Here is a 17,132-nt window from a genome sequence, read left to right on the forward strand (position 1 = left end):
AAAAATAGAACAACCTGTGTCAGCCCACACACACAAGGAGAACATGCAAACGGAAGTCCATGAAACAATCTGCTATTCACTATATTGATTTCAAAGTCTTGTTTTAGTAAACTATTTCATCTATTTTAGGTCTGTCTGGAAAATACATGCACACTCAAATACAAGAATCTTACACAGCAGCAGACAGAGATCATGTAACATCAATGATTAGTGGTTACAGAAAATCACTGATAAGGAGAAGAAACAGCGCCTTCCCATGTCTCTTCCTTGCATCCACCACCTTTCCCTGAATGTTGTAAATGTGATAAAAGTTTTTTTTCTCTGGGAATATGGAAGAAAGATATAAACCTGACAAGGTATCATATGCAGTAAAGCAGTCTCAAGATAAGAGTTCTGAGTTAGCGCCTCATCTGAAAGACATTAGGAATGCTTTTTTCTTCTCTGGTCTCATGAATCAAAGTTAATTTTCCTGTTCTACCTTGCTTTTGGCTGTCAAATCAAGTCATTGGCCTGTTGCACGTTATTCTGTACAGTAACTCAAGATCTCTGGGCAATATCATCTATGAGACGAGTTTCAGCTGCTAGTTTTGTATGTGTACATGCATGCATGTGTGATAATTGACAGACTGATTGATTTATAGATATGCTTTCCCAGGAGAAATTCAATAAAAAGAAAGCATTCAAATATTCAAGCAATGCCCTGAGGGTCAGAAAACTAGCAGAGAAGCTTCTACAAAGGTTCACTGTTTTTATTGCAGTAAACGTTTGAGAAATATAACTCACAAAATGTGAAACAGATTATTATCAAGAAGAAAAACCTAAAGTGATATATGAATGGATACTAAAAAAAAAGCCACATGTCTTTCAACAATCTGGCAAAATGTTATTTACAATACAACTTGCACATGGATTTGTACATATATAACACCTTTTTTTGTCAAACCAGAACAAAAGTTGAATATAAATATATTTATATATACAGGGCTGCGGTGGGTTGGCACCCTGCCCGGGATTGTTTCCTGCCTTGTGCCCTGTGTTGGCTGGGATTGGCTCCAGCAGACCCCCGTGACCCTGTGTTCGGATTCAGCGGGTTGGAAAATGGATGGATGGATATATACAGGGTGAGTCAAAATTATATTAACATTTGAATGGCAGAAACAATTTATTCACAAAACAACATGTGCATGATGATTAACATGAATGTCTCAACCTGTTCGCCATCATGTTCAACACACAAAAACTAATGAGCAACAGTACCATTTAAAGCCCGGACACACTTTTCACGGGGAATAGATGATACCACAGTCTGTATTCTGTCCTTCAGGTCATTGATATCATGAACTTTCCTACTATACAAGTGCTCTTTCATCATACCCCATAACCAGAAATCACAGAGTGTCAAATCAGGGGATTGTAGAGGCCATGGCAATGGTCCACCACAACCTATCCATCGACCTGGAAAGGTCTGCTCGAGATAAAAATAATCCATTAGTGTTAACATAATTTTGACACACCCTGTATATAAAATGTGGTCTGAGGGGGTACTCTAGCTCCCCAAACTCGACTCAGACAGGCACAAGTACAAGTCTCTGCAACAAAGGTTTTTTTTGCTGTGGGAAACTCTTCTCTAAGCATTTCCCATCTGCACAAAGCACAGTACTAACAAAGCAGAACACAGCAAAGCCCCTTTTTCTTTTCTCTTCTTCTTTTCTTTTTCTGTCTTTCTCTGTCTCTCTCCACCTCTGCCTCCACTCTTCCCAGCAAGCTTCGTGGTCCTCCCGACTCTGGTTCCAAGTGCAGTGTAAGCTGGTGGCACCCACAGAACCCAAAAGAGCTGAGTTGAAGGACTCCATCTCCAATGAAACCCTGAGGGAGTCAATGGTGCTGCAGCCACTAGGGTGGCTGCCATCTAGTAATGCAGGAGAGGTAGTGCCCCATGTGCCGGCCATCTGCCTTAAAATTTATGTATGTGGAATTTGGTAATAATTCAATTTGGTAAGGTTGCAAACAGATCTTTTACTTCAAAACTGGTTAACATCCGAGTTTAGTTGTTAAAATCTTCAGAATAAATATCAGCTGACATTGAATTCTTTAAGTCAGTAAAAATTTGGATATTTTATTTGAAAGTTATTAGTGATTAAAATCTGCTTATTTTGTCAATACCTTAAAAATGTAAACACATCATTCAAGTTATAGCTAACAGAAGTCTAGAAGTGCCTTTATAGACAGGGTAAGTTTATTCATTAAAATTATTTTTACAGATAAATATAATAAAAACAAAAATTATGTAAATGTATAAGCTGGGAAAGGACATCACGGTGGCGCAGTGGGTAGCACTGCTGCCTCGCAGTTAGGAGACCCATGTTCGCTTCCCAGGTCCTCCCTGCGTGGAGTTTGCATGTTCTCCCCGTGTCTGCGTAGGTTTTCTCCGGGTGCTCCAGTTTCCTCCCACAGTCCAAAGACATGCAGGTTAGGTGCATTGGCGATCCTAAGTTGTCCCTGGTGTGTCCTTGGTGTGTATGTGTGTGTGTCCTGCGGTGGGCTGGTGCCCTGCCCGGGGTTTGTTTCCTGCTTTGTGCCCTGTGTTGGCTGGGATTGGCTCCAGCAGACCCCATGACCCTGTAGACAGGATATAGTCGGTTGGATAATGGATGGATGGATCAACTGGAAAAGTCTTCAAAAGATAATTGTCCATCCATTTTCCAACCTGCTGAATCTGAATACAGGGTCACGGGGGTCTCCTGGAGCCAATCCCAGCCATCACAGGGCACAAGGCAGGAACCAATCCCGGGCAGGGTGCCAACCCACCACGGGACACACACAAACACACCAAACACACACTAGGGCCAATTTAGAATCGCCAATCCACCTAACCTGCATGCCTTTGGACTGTGGGAAGAAACTGGAGCGCCTGGAGGAAACCCATGCAGACACGGGGAGAACATGCAAACTCCACGCAGGGACGACCCGGGAAGCGAACCCAGGTCCCCAGGTCTCCCAACTGCGAGGCAGCAGCGCTACCCACTGCGTCACCGTGCCGCCAAAGATAATTGTATGAATGTCAAATAGATAACATAAGAAAGTGGTGCAGGGCAGTGAAACTCTGACATAGCCTTTGACTGAAATCAAGGAACATAAATTTTGTAAAAATTTTCTGTACAATATGTTGCCTAAAATAAATATTTACATCTTATGATATAAGTTTCTTGTTAACATTTTCAGTCCTTTTCTAACTCCATTTTGGAGATATCTTAAAGTTTGTTTTAAATGCTGGAGCTTCTAACATTACACATGTACAGAAATGGCAGTGACAATAGACAGGAATGTACCTACATGCACTGAAGAGTCTCAGATTTTGAAAATAGCACATTTGAGAGAAACAAAAGTGTATTTACTGCACTGTGATTTTCTTATTTTCTTTCTGTTCTACTAAAATGAAAATAACATATGGATTTTGAAGATACTTACTACATATTTAACCAAGACATAATACTGCCACATCACAATATCAGAAAGCACAGTATTTATGATTAGCCCATTCATAGCAGTCAATGGATATTGTCACACACGCTCAAGTAGGTGACCCCTTTACGGCTTCTGTGAGATAAGCACTTCCATCCTGGGATGACAGAGGATGCTGCCACTAACTTCCTCTTCTTTTCCTTCCGCAGCTCCAGGGACGAAACACCCAGAGGACAACACCTGACCTCACTTGCAGTGTAGCCCCAGAAGCTCCGCTTCTTCCATGGCAATAGCTATATATACGGACAAGTGTCAGAAAGTGGCCATTCATTCTGGGACCTACATCCAGGAGAGACAGTGCTCCTGTACGCTAACTGAATAAGGCAGACTTTGAACTATGGCAGTGGCTGTTTGTTTTCATTTAATTTTTCTCTTTTGTTGGGATTTACCTGGGAGGTACTCCAACCCTTGAGTTGTTGTTCTTGAAGTTTGTCAAGATACATACAAAGATTGCACTTTGTTTGTCATGAGGAGGCAATGTAGCAATCACAGGGCATACTTGAACAGTTCATTTGTAATTAAGGTAAAACAGATCATATATATTTCTTAAACCTTATCAGAACATATAACTTCCCACTCATTACAAAGTAAAATGTAATATAATATTCTCAAATCCTGCTAAATCTAATTCAGCTCTATGGGACCAGGCCTGAAATAAGTGCCAGCCTGTCACAGGTTCTGCTGATTCACATGCCCACGCTTACAGTATATGGGGCCAACTTGCAGCGTCCTCTCCATTTAATCATCATTCCTCTGGAGAAAACCTAAGCATATATGGTGTCACACACATGCAACTAGGAAGACATTGTATGGACCAAGCAAAGGTAATTCCATGCCAGGCCAGGGGATGGCAGGGTGCACTAAACCTTCTCCTGTTATCTCTACAGACCAGCCGCGGGAAAACCTGTCTGATTTGGAACAGATGATGTCACTTCTGGGTCCGGCGCCTGGAAGAATATCATTTTCGGCACCTACTCTGACATCTGAAGTACATCACTTCCGGTTCCCTTACGTCACTTCCTGTCCAATCCCTTAAAACCGCCATCTTGACAAACCATCGACAGTTCTGTTTTAGACTCGGTATTGAGAACATCCCTGTACTATTGCAGGAATCTTTTGCAGCCAGGAATAATATACGGGTGGCTGCCCCAAACCTTTTGAAGTGTGTCGAGTCTATTCTTTTGCAATGGGCATTATACTACAGTCCCTACCCTCATTAAATGAATTAACAAACTAACTTCTTTATAAATTGAAACAAAATGCAATGATTATTTTAATTGGGTGGCACGGTGGCGCAGTGGGTAGCGCTGCTGCCTCGCAGTTGGGTGATCTGGGGACCCGGGTTCGCTTCCCGGGTCCTCCCTGCGTGGAGTTTGCATGTTCTCCCCGTGTCTGCGTGGGTTTCCTCCGGGCGCTCCGGTTTCCTCCCACAGTCCAAAGACATGCAGGTTAGGTGGATTGGCGATTCTAAATTGGCCCTAGTGTGTGCTTGGTGTGTGGATGTGTTTGTGTGTGTCCTGCGGTGGGTTGGCACCCTGCCCAGGATTGTTTCCTGCCTTGTGCCCTGTGTTGGCTGGGATTGGCTCCAGCAGACCCCCGTGACCCTGTGTTTGGATTCAGCGGGTTGGAAAATGGATGGATGGATGGATTATTTTAATTTTCATAATGATGACGTATCGACAGCGTGCTTCCATTTTATGTGATAATCTTTGTGAGATAACAACTCACTTGTAACCACAATTTTTACAAATTTGAGCTCTGTTTCAGATATTTGCTATGTTGACACTGTCAAGCAAAAATTCTGCATTATGTGTAGTGCCCTCTTATGATGGGCATCACCCTAAATTATCCCTGACTAGCTATTAACTGACTAGCTCAGCATCACAGAGTAAGACAGAGGTGGACAGCTTTGAGGTTAACAACCCAGTCCCTTAAGACAATAGACAGTACTGCCTGCAATGGCATGCTAAAGTGGACCAATATAATATTCTTGAACCTTCATAAAACCAGTCAGGGTTACTGGGGTTACAGCCGATTGCAACAGCACTGGGCGCAAGGTAGGAATAAGTTCTGGATGAGACCTCAGTCTATCGCAAAATACACACACACCCAAACTCTAATCTAAAGTCTAATTTAGAGTTACCAATGTATGCTTTTGGGATACAAGAGGAAAACAAGAGAAAACCCACACAGACAAGGAGAAAACACAGACAATCATCAGTGGCTGATTCAGCCATAGCACAGCAATTCTAACTGACCGCCACACCATTTTGCCTTCCTAAGTCAATATGTCCATATGTATTCCAGGAAAATAAAGAAAAAACTGAAATTAATACTAAATTTATCTGGCATAATGAAGTATGATAACCAACAACACATGGCTTCCTACCAAGGTGGAACACCTTCAACAAAGCACTGGCACTTTTAACAAAAATGTCTCACCAAACCAAATAGACAACATTTATAGACATTTGAAAACTGACAAAATTCAATTAAATCTACAAAAGCCGGTTAAATGCAAATTCAGGTTTTTGCCTTGATAAAAAATATTTCAAAATTGTATGTACACAAACCTGATGAGGAATCACTGCTTATTTAAGGAGTTTCTCCCAATATGGTCAGTAACAATCAAAGTATCATATGTTTCAATTTATTTTTAGGTTACAATTTCTTCCCTTTTACACCTAATTGACAACAGCACAGGATACTTTTTAACTTTAAATAAATAGAAACCAGATTGGTCTCTTGGAGTTTACCTTTGCAGCTTCCCCGGTAAGCTATCTCTAGTTGAGGGTCTCTGCACTTGGCTCTCTGAAATTCACAGCGGGTCATAAAGGTTCTTCCATCCGAAGCACAAAGTGGTTTCTGCGGTGAGCCTGTACATTCCACATTGCATTCTTTGTCTTGGTCGACCCTCAGAAACTGATATAAAAAAAGAAGATATATATTTAACAAATGAATGAAGTCTGTTAGAACAGCAATTGGGTTCATTCCTCCAGTGTAGTCACACCAATTTATTTGTGCTAAATAGTGCCAACAGAAGTAACTGACATTATCTTCTCAAAGACTCTCTCAGTATTAACTAATGGTAATGTTCAACAAGAAGATTACGGTACTTTGAAGCTAATTTTTGAAAAACCACGCAGACTGCCTATTTAATGTATCAGTTAGCTCCCAGATTTCTTATGTACTGTGCACATCAAGTTAGCTAAAGCAGTGTATGTTTCAGACATCTCTATAATGGAGGAGAATACAGCATTGCCCAGGACATGCTAACTGTTCGCAATACTCCCAAAAAGGTACCGTTTGCAATAATGGAATAGACACAAGAGATCTCATGTCATTAAATAATTAACTAAATCAAGTCAGTGTTCCATACTAGGTTCTCTGTTTCAGGTTCTTATTTCCTAAACTAGGTTTTGAAACCTGCTGTCTCCTAAAGAAGTAATGGCAATTACTGACTATAAGCAGTGGTATAGCTAGGGGCGGGAGGAAGGAGCGGTCCACCCCAGGCGGCATATTTTTGGGGGCAGCATTATTGGCCAAAAGGCTCAGTACATAGATAGATAGATAGATAGATAGATAGATAGATAGATAGATAGATAGATAGATAGATAGATAGATAGATAGATAGATAGATAGATAGATAGATAGATAGATAGATAGATAGATACTTTATTAATCCCAAGGGGAAATTCACAGTACAATTCGTGTATAAGCAGCAGTGTTCGGAAAAATATCACTCATGAATGAAAAAAGTTACATTCTCTGATTTTTATCCACAAATGCTTCAAAAATAATTTTCAGACTGCCCTTCTGTGACAGCATCAGACACAGCAGTTGAAATTTATGAGGCAATAACAAAAATAAGCATAAACATTACACTGATAATAATTTCTAGGAAGATAAACAACAAATTTATAATTTCGTATCGTTAGCAATCCGAATGCATTCTTGCTCTGTGCAGAAACATCCCCACTTATCACTTGTACACTACACTGGTTCTGGTTTTCATAGCTTAATTATATTACACTAATAATTAGAACACAGTTTATTAGTGCGTCTATACTATATTCTTGTCTAGTTGATGCTTATAAATAATTATATGTGAAAAATTATTGTTGTTTCTCTATATATGAATAAATCTATGCAAAATTTATCTTAATTTTTCTCTATACATCATTTTAATTTTCTATTTAAATAGGTTAACATATTCAGATATGTTGGAGGGCGGCAAATTGAAGCACCGCCCTCCCCAAGCGGCTTGAACTCTAGCTACGCCACTGACTAAAAGTAGTCCATATCTAAATCTGCTCCCATATTCTTAGGTTTCTTAATCAAACACCAGTGATTGTTTCAGCTCATTGTCAATCCAAGCACCATTTGTCACTAGTGTATAGAATGGCTGATGTAATGGGTCCATCAGATGTATAATGAAATGACTACTAATATATGTTAAGGTTTATTACTTTATATGCATAGAACTAGCTGTCCCATGCAGTTCTGCCCGCGTGGTAGTGAAACAGGACAAAAAAAAAGTCATAATTTGTATTGAGAAGAATTTACATTGATAGCTTTCGCATCTGAGGGCCTCTTGATAAACAACATTTTTGGTTTTGCTATCAGGGGCGAGAATGTAGCTGTGATCTTTTTGGCAAAAATGTAAAAGGTTGGCAAGGTATCTCTGGCCAAGCGGATGGTATGTATGCTCCAACATCAAAAGTTGCCACCATATCTGATCGTGTTCAGCTCAGATGGGAGAGCGTCCCCAGCGTGGGAAGAAGAGCATGTGGCTGTTATGTCTCTGCCAATGAGCAGATACCCTCTAAAACAAATGTAGCTGTGATCTCTCTCTCAAAAACGTGACATGGTGAGAGGTACAGCGACTTGAATGGAGGCTGGCACGTGAATGAGGATGGCCTCACCCAGCTCCCTACTCCTGAGGTCCCGCCTCCCTCTCCCCTCGGCCCGCAGCCGTCTCTTGGATTCGTGCAAATAAATTGGTGCGGCAACCAAACTATAATACTTACCGCAATGAAAGAAGTCGCAAAATTATAGAAAAAAAAGATCTAAATCTGTTAAGTAATTCTCTTGTGAAAAGTGGACAGACAGACAGACAGACAGACATTGGATTTTATATATAGAGAGATGTGATTTAAATTGGTCTGCTGCAAAAGGATGGCACCTGTCTATGGTTGCTTTCTGCCTTGTGTTCAAATGCTGCTGTGCCCTGACAACCATTAATTAGATTTATTAGGCTTGAGAAATCTAACCATTACTTGTAGCTATGTGGACTATGTACATTTTTCTATTCCCAGCACAGGATGAATATTAGAAAAAAGGAAAAGGAAATGATTGAAAAAGTAACATTGATATCACTGAACATAGTAAACAGTAAATTGAATCTCCCAAATATGTATGAATGATACTGAACATAGATAATATTGTATAATAAGCCTGAAGAAGGGGCCTGAGTTGCCTCGAAAGCTTGCATATTGTAATCTTTTTAGTTAGCCAATAAAAGGTGTCATTTTGCTTGACTTCTCATTACATTCACAATGGCTAACACGGTACAACACCCAAGTAAATATAATAAGCCAGAAAGACAATGCAAAAAAGACTTAAAACATAGAAAAAAATGACATTAAAATAATGACACACAAATACTCTGTCTGGAATACATCAATAATAAAGAACAGGTCTGTACTACTGTACATCGGCGCAATATATGCACTAAAAAACATTCATTGAGCCCCTGTTCCATCACAATGGCATCTTTTATGTATATATACACATTGTAATGGAAGGTGTGTATAGATTGGTATCCTGGCTAGTTGCTTACGGCATGACCTTACCCTGCCAAGACAGCCTCCTCGGTACATGACTTCCCCCAGTTCGCTGTTTGACAGCTTCCCTCATAATTTGCTCCCAACAGTTCCAACAGGCAGTTCTGCTGGGTTGCACAGGTGCCACTAGAAGAAACTGCCACTGGGAGGCAGCACTGTTTTCTAGAAGTTCCACTGGACCTAGAATTGCTTCCTGGAGGAAAAAGCATTGGAGCAGAAGTACTCCTGGGTCCAGGTTAAAATAAGGTCCTCCGGCTCAGCCAAGTGAGTCAGAGCCCGAAGTGGAGTAGGACAAAGCTCAGCTGGAGTGGAGGGAGAGAAAGAGATGAAAAGGAAGAAAAGAAAGAAAGAATTGTGCTTGTTTGAAGAAAAAGATATTTCTTTAAATAAAAAAATGTGGTGAAGTAGGGGCTGAATTTAAAGACAAAACTCTTGGTTTACCAGTCGATCTACATCTAGGGTTGCCAGGCCCTGCAAATATTTCCAGTACAATAACAGCTGAAAACCTGCCTCATGGCACTGTGGACCACCTCATGGCCACTCTGTCATGTCTTAAAACTACCTTAGATTTTATTCATTTATTTTGTTTTAATACTTGTTCTTTATTGTTTTACATTGTTCCTGGATTTTCCTACTGGACTTTTGCCACTGTAGACATCTGGGGTTCCACTTTTGGTGTCCATGGGATGAGGGGGTTCCCCAACCGAGAGTTGGTGATGTTGACATATATTTTGGGGGTTTGGAAAACCGCACATACTCTTTGAAAATTACCACAAAAAAACCACACACCTCCAAATCAATATTTTTTCCTGCTTAACCCTTCCAAAAATAGCCCAATTTGGTATTAAAAATGTCAACCCTCTCTACATTCCTGTTCTCACATATGGTCATCAGCTTGGGGGTAAAGGCTGGAAAATTTAGATTGCAAGTCCAAGTGACAGAAATGGGGTGAGAAGCTCAGTGATTCAGGAGAGCCTCAAAGTAGAGGTGGTTTGGGCATGTCATAAGGATGCCCTCCATGCAGGTATCCCTAGAACTGCTCTTGACACGTCCCATTGGGCCAAGATCCTGTGACAGACCCAGGACACGCTGGAGGGATTAAATCTCTTAACTAAATTGGGAATGCCTGGAAGAGCTGGAATCTGTAGCTGGGGACAGAGAATTGTGGGCTGCTTCTGAAAAGTGATTTCAGAAAATGAGACGAGATGAAATGAAAAAAGGCTTGTATGAACCCCAGACTGTGTCCAGAGTAGTTGTGTCTTAAACATACTAATTGAAGCCATCCACATATCTACAGGGACAGAAGTATCCCAGAAATACCAATGTACAGTGGGTAAAAGTCTTACTGTAACTCCATTATTGAAATTTTAACCAGACAATTCCTGTCGGACTCTTTTGTCTTTAATAAGACATTGTAACTAGAAATAACATTTAAGTGAAAAACACATGGATTATTTTTGGAAAAATAATTAATAAATACTTCACATGCCTTTTGATATCCACTGTATGCTGTGTTTTCAGCACACAATATATACACCGATCAGCCACAACATTAAAACCACTGACAGATGAATTAAATAACATTGATTGTTTCATCACAATGGCACCTGGTAAAGCGTGGGATATATTAGGAAGCAAGTGAACAGTCAGTTATTGAGGACGATGTGTTGGAAGCAGGAAAATTGGGCAACATAACGAGCTAAATAACTTTGACAAGCGCTAAACTGTGATGTACAGGGCTGGGTCAGAGCATCTCCAAAATGACAGATCTTGTGGGGTGCCCCCAAAATGCAGTGGTCAGTATGTAAAAGAAGTGGCCTAATGAAGGATAACCATTGAACTGTCGACAGGGTCATCTAAGTTCCATTGATGTGCATGGGAAGTGAAGGCTAGCTTGTCTGGTTTGAGCCCACAAAAATCTCCTGTAGCACAAATTGCTGACAAATACTGTACAATGCCAGCCATGAGAGAAAGGTGTCAGAACACACAGGGCAGCTTGCTACCCCCCAGTTGGAGTGCCCATGCTGACCCCTGTCCACCATCAGAATTGGACAATGGAGCAATGGAAGAAGGTGGCCTGGTCTGATGAATTGTGTTTTCTTTAAGATTGTGTGGAAGGCCAAGTGCATGGGTGTCATTTACCTGAGGAAGAGAAGGTAGCAGGATGCACTATTGGAAGAAGACAAGCCAGTGTGGTGGATTGGATCGTGGACTATCTTAAAGACAGACCTCAGTATGTGCGTCTTGGGAACTGCACGTCTGACATTGTGGTCAGCAACACAGTAGCGCCACAGTATTTTCTCCGGTCCTGTTCACCCTATATACATCGGACTTCCAATACAACTCGGAGTCCTGCCACGTGCAAAAGTTCGCTGACGACACTGCTATCGTGGGCTGCATCAGGAGTGGGCAGGAGGAGGAGTATAGGGACCTAATCAATGACTGTGTTAAATGGTGCGACTCAAACCACCTACACCTGAACACCAGCAAAACCTAGGAGCTGGTGGTGGATTTTAGGAGGCCCAGACCCCTCATGGACCCCGTGATCATCAGAGGTGACTGTGTGCAGAGGGTGCAGACCTATAAATACCTGGGAGTGCAGCTGGATGATAAATTAGACTGGACTGCCAATACTGATGCTCTGTGCAAGAGAGGACAGAGCCAACTATACTTCCTTAGAAGGCTGGCGTCCTTCAACATCTGCAATAAGATGCTGCAGATGTTCTATCAGACGGTTGTGGTGAGCGCCCTCTTCTACACGGTGGTGTGCTGGGGAGGCAGCATTAAGAAGAAAGACGCCTCACACCTGGACAAACTGGTGAGGAAGGCAGGCTCTATTGCTGGCATGGAGCTGGACAGTTTGACATCTGTGGCAGAGCGACGGGCACTAAGCAGGCTCCTATCAATTATGAAGAATCCACTGCATCCACTACACAGTGTCATCTCCAGACAGAAGAGCAGCTTCAGTGACAGACTGCTGTCACTGTCCTGCTCCACTGATAGACTGAGAAGATCGTTCCTCCCCCAAACTATGTGACTCTTCAATTCCACCCAGTGGGGTAAACGTTAACATTATACAAAGTTATTGTCTGTTTTTACCTGCATTATTATCAATCTTTAATTTAATATTGTTTTTTGTATCAGTATGCTGCTGCTGGAGAATCTGAATTTCCCCTTGGGATTAATAAAGTATCTATCTATCTATCTATCTATCTATCTATCTATCTATCTATCTATCTATCTATCTATCTATCTATCTATCTATCTATCTATCTATCTATCTATCTATCTATCTATCTATCAGTGAAGGCAGCATGATGCTCTGGGCGGTGTTCTGTTGGTAAACCATGGGTCATCGCATTCATGTGGATGTTACTTTAAAATGTACCACCTACCTAAAGATTGTTGCAGAGCACATACACCCCTTCATGGCAACGCTATTCCCTAATGGCAGTGGCCTCTTACAGCAGGATAATGTGCCCTCCTACACTGCAAAAATTGTTCAGGAATTGTTTGAAAAACATAATGAAGAGGTCAAGGTGTTGACTTGTCCTTCGAATTCCCCAGAACTCAATCTCTTCAGCGGGATTGTCTGATCCATGGAGGCCCTACCTCACAACTTACAGGACTTAAAGGATATGCTGCTAAGGTCTTGGTGTCAGATACCACAGGACAGTCTTGTGGAGTCCATGCCTCAATGTTTCACATATCTTTTGGTGGCATCAGTGGGAGCTACACATTATTAGGCAGGTGATTTTACTGTTGCGGCTATCGGTGTATATAGCATATCATGAATATAGATACTGTGGATATAGCTATATATATAGACAGATGTGCAGTTGAACCAACATAGAAATAACAGAAATAATGTATAATTATGTTTAATGTCTATAAGTGATGTGGGCAGCACGGTGGCGCAGTGGTAGCGCTGCTGCCTCGCAGTAAGGAGACCTGAGTTTGCATGTTCTCCCCATGTCTGCGTGGGTTTCCTCTGGGTGCTCCAGTTTCCTCCCACAATCCAAAGACATGCAGGTTAAATGCATTGGCGATCCTAAATTGTCCCTAGTGTGTGCTTGGTGTGTGTGTGTGTGTGCCCTGCGGTGGGCTGGCACCCTGCCCAAGATTTGTTCCTGCCTTGCGCACTGTGCTGGTTGGGATTGGCTCCAGCACACCCCCGTGACCCTGTGTTAGGATATAGCGGGTTGGAAAATGACTGACTGACTGTATAAGTGAGACAATGTGTATCTGGACTGAAGAATTAAAATTAATTTTTATCCATCTGTGTATCTATAGTACTAGACAGGCAGAGGTGCAACTAATAATTAGTTCTAATAACAGCAACAATGTTAACAAAGAGGAACACGTATTAAAAAATAAATACATAAAATCTAAGTCAGTTGTAGGGCATTACACAGTGGCCAGTTTGAACTTGATTCAATAGTTACATGTTCTCTAAATGCAATTTTGTTTTAATCACACAGCTACTACAACAGCTATTAAAAATAAACAAATGTTTAAAAAACTGAAGTTAATAAGTCTAACAGTTTGGCAGTTTAGAACAGAGGTGTTACAAGTTTAACAAGAATAGTTTTTAAGGTACACTAATATAAATTCATTGACATATATTATTCCAAAGCAGTGGGGTTGATGCACACTTTGGATATTTTTTTGAATGACTTTTATTTAAACGTTTAAAACCAGCTTCAGTTACTAGTTAGTGCTGATAAAGGCAATTAATATTTACAAAGTTCTATATTTTGTATAATGAATGAATAAAATAACAATGAGATGGATGTCAATTGCACAATACTTTCCTGGAATGCTGACATGACAGCTGCAAGTACAGTGATTCATATGTCATTGAAAAGAACTCTTAATGATATGCTTCGAAATGGCTGGTTAAACAAAATTATCAGCTGCTTGTGCCACAATTATTACAATTACAATTCAGAGCGTGGGTAAAATGGCCTTCAAATCTGGTGCAATATTGTGAACATTTTTCCATCAATCCGTTTTTATGAACATGTTTGTGCCAGCACAGGGTCAGAGGGAGCATGACCAAGCACTAGGTGGGATGTAAGTGCATGGCTGATGACTTTCAAGGACAGAGCAACACTCACTCACTCATTTACTTCACTCACTCACGCCACTCAGTCAATCACACAGTGCTAGTTTACAGTTGCCAGTCATCTTAGCAGCGGAAAATCTAAAGCCAGAGATTAAAACTACTATGAGAGTATGCAGACTGCACCCTGCCAAAAGAGTCCACATATAGGCAGGTAAGCCACTCTACCATCCTAAAATCAGCTTCAGATTTTAACAAATAACAGAACAAAATGACAATAATATCCATCAGTATGTTCAGCATGATTATCATATAACTATAACAAAGTCCCTGCACTGTAGTTAATTGTGCAATGACCAGTTAGTAAACTACACTTTGACCTTTCGTAAAGAATACAGGCCTGTACTGTGTTATATTATCTGACATCTGTCTGAACTGGAATTTTATTTTCATCTGCCCCTCCGTGGAATTTCCCGAGTTTGGCTTATGTTATTATAATTTGCACCATATTACCATTTACATTCATCTCAACCAGAAAGAATGCAAAATATTATGCGAAAAGAATATTAATTTAGTGTATATAATAAAAAAAAAATAATTTAGTGTATATGTGCACAGATTTTTATGTATATACAGCATATTTTTGCATGCATATTTCTCATTATTTTCTGGTCTCTTGTAATCTCATTATGCTTGCAAAGTCTGTATACTACTGCTCCAAGCATGTCTAAAGCCAATGTCACATTCTGCTACTTCTAGTCATAGGGTATGTGAATCTTGTGAATTTTAACAACTGGTGATGATTTTACAGAATGCCTCTTTTTCTGACAGCCAATAACGTGTTGCCTGATGGAGCTGCTACCATAGGAATGGTTAACAGTTATGGCGAGTTCAGCCACAACCTCTGCCCTTTTTTTTATTCTGTCGCAGTATTACAAATACAGGACATTAGACAGATGAGCCTCTCTGAGTTAGTGAGTTTCAAAACACTTGCGTTCTTTATTCCGCATCTCTGCATTATATGCATTGCATTTCTGGATAAGCATTCCTTGGTTGTCATGCACACAGAGCCCACGCCTACAACTAAAATAAATGAGTTACTGGGAATGTCAGACTATGCAGTTCCTCTTGTAAACGAAAACTGTCACTGAAATTCACTACAAAAGTCATCTAATGTGACATGATGTTAATGTAAATAATAATACATTGCATTTATATAGCGCTTTTTCTTACTATTCAAAGCGCTCAGCAATTGTAGGTTAAGGGCCTTGCTCAAGGGCCCAACAGAGCAGAGTCCCTATTGGCATTTAGGGGATTCGAACCGGCAACCTTCTGATTGCCAGTCCAGATCCCTAGCCTCAGAGCCACCGTGTAAAGTGTGCTGTATATCAGCAAATGGCATTCATTTGAAATTATGCAGTGGTTAGCGCTGCTGCCTCATAGATCCTTCTGTGAGGAGTTTGAACTTATAAACCATGTCCATGCACTTTTTTTTTTTAATCTGGGGTACTATAGTTTTTCTTAAGACATGCAACTTAAGGCCAAGTCACATTAGGCGACTTTTCCAGAGATTTTTCAGTCGCAGACTTCATTTACATAATTTTACAGAGGCAGTTATGACACACTCATGTAACTCACTCCAGCAAGTCCACAACTCACCCGACAATACCAAACAGGTTTCACACTGTATTAAGTTGTGGAGAATGCCTCAGTGAGCACAAGAGCTGAGGACCCATGACCGCTCAGAAGAAAGTACAATGAATATAATGCAGTGGAGAGGAATAAGAAACATGGGTGTTTTTTGGACCTCGAAAAAAGAAGAGAGGCTCGTCTGTCTGCTGTCTCGTATTTTATGTACCACAGCAGAATGAAAGAAAGAAGTAAAAAGACAGAGACTGCACTTGAATTTCGCCATATCTGTTAACCCTTCGTACAGCTCCGTCAGGCAGCACGTTATTGGTTGTCAGGAAAGGAGGTGAGCGTGCATTCTTTGGAAATGCAAAACTGTGCTGACAATTCATTGCAGTCTCGTAAATTGATATGTCCAACAATTTGTCACTTTAGCATGTCAAGTTAGGAGAACTCCTTCACCAAGTCTGATATCCTCTCCATGTACAAGTCACATGATGTAATATCAGCTTTAAGGTAAATGGTGAGGTAAGGTGGTGACTGTGCCCTGTGATGGACTGGCACCTTACTCCCATTTTTTGTGTATTTTTGAGATGAGTTGTTATTCTTTCCCTTGGGATAAACAAAGTACTATCTATCTATCTATCTATCTATCTATCTATCTATCTATCTATCTATCTATCTATCTATCTATCTATCTATCTATCTTATAGTGCCTTTCACATCTGTCTATCTATCTATCTATCTATCTATCTATCTATCTATCTATCTATCTATCTATCTATCTATCTATCTATCTATCTATCTATCTATCTAAAATTGGATTAAGTAGGTCAGCAAAGAGTGCTTGTACAAATAATTGAGACAGTTGTGCTACATTGGATAGCCACTTGTTTTATAAAATGCTTTAGGCACACTTTCACTTACTATAAAAATGTGAAATGTTTAGGTCTAAAGACTATAGATCTTTAGAGCTATAATTTGAAAAGATTCTTTTCTATTTAACTGAATCTGTTAATGATTTTTTCACTTACACCAAATATCATCAGATAATGTCTTTTAAAGAAAGG

The 17,132-nt window shown here is 40.5% G+C and overlaps 1 protein-coding gene across 4 annotated transcripts in view; it reads right to left on the reverse strand.

Moving 5' to 3' along the window:
• Positions 1–17,132, reverse strand: part of smoc2 (SPARC related modular calcium binding 2) — a 243,248-nt gene that overhangs the window by 172,531 nt on the left and 53,585 nt on the right. For all 4 annotated transcript variants that reach the window (XM_028820455.2, XM_028820457.2, XM_028820456.2 and 1 more), the window contains exon 2: positions 6,279–6,444. In XM_028820455.2, the coding sequence (XP_028676288.1) occupies positions 6,279–6,444 (166 nt within the window). The remainder of the gene's footprint in view (positions 1–6,278; positions 6,445–17,132) is intronic.

Source organism: Erpetoichthys calabaricus, chromosome 15 (assembly GCF_900747795.2).
Source record: "Erpetoichthys calabaricus chromosome 15, fErpCal1.3, whole genome shotgun sequence".
NCBI classification, from domain to species: Eukaryota; Metazoa; Chordata; class Cladistia; order Polypteriformes; family Polypteridae; genus Erpetoichthys; species Erpetoichthys calabaricus.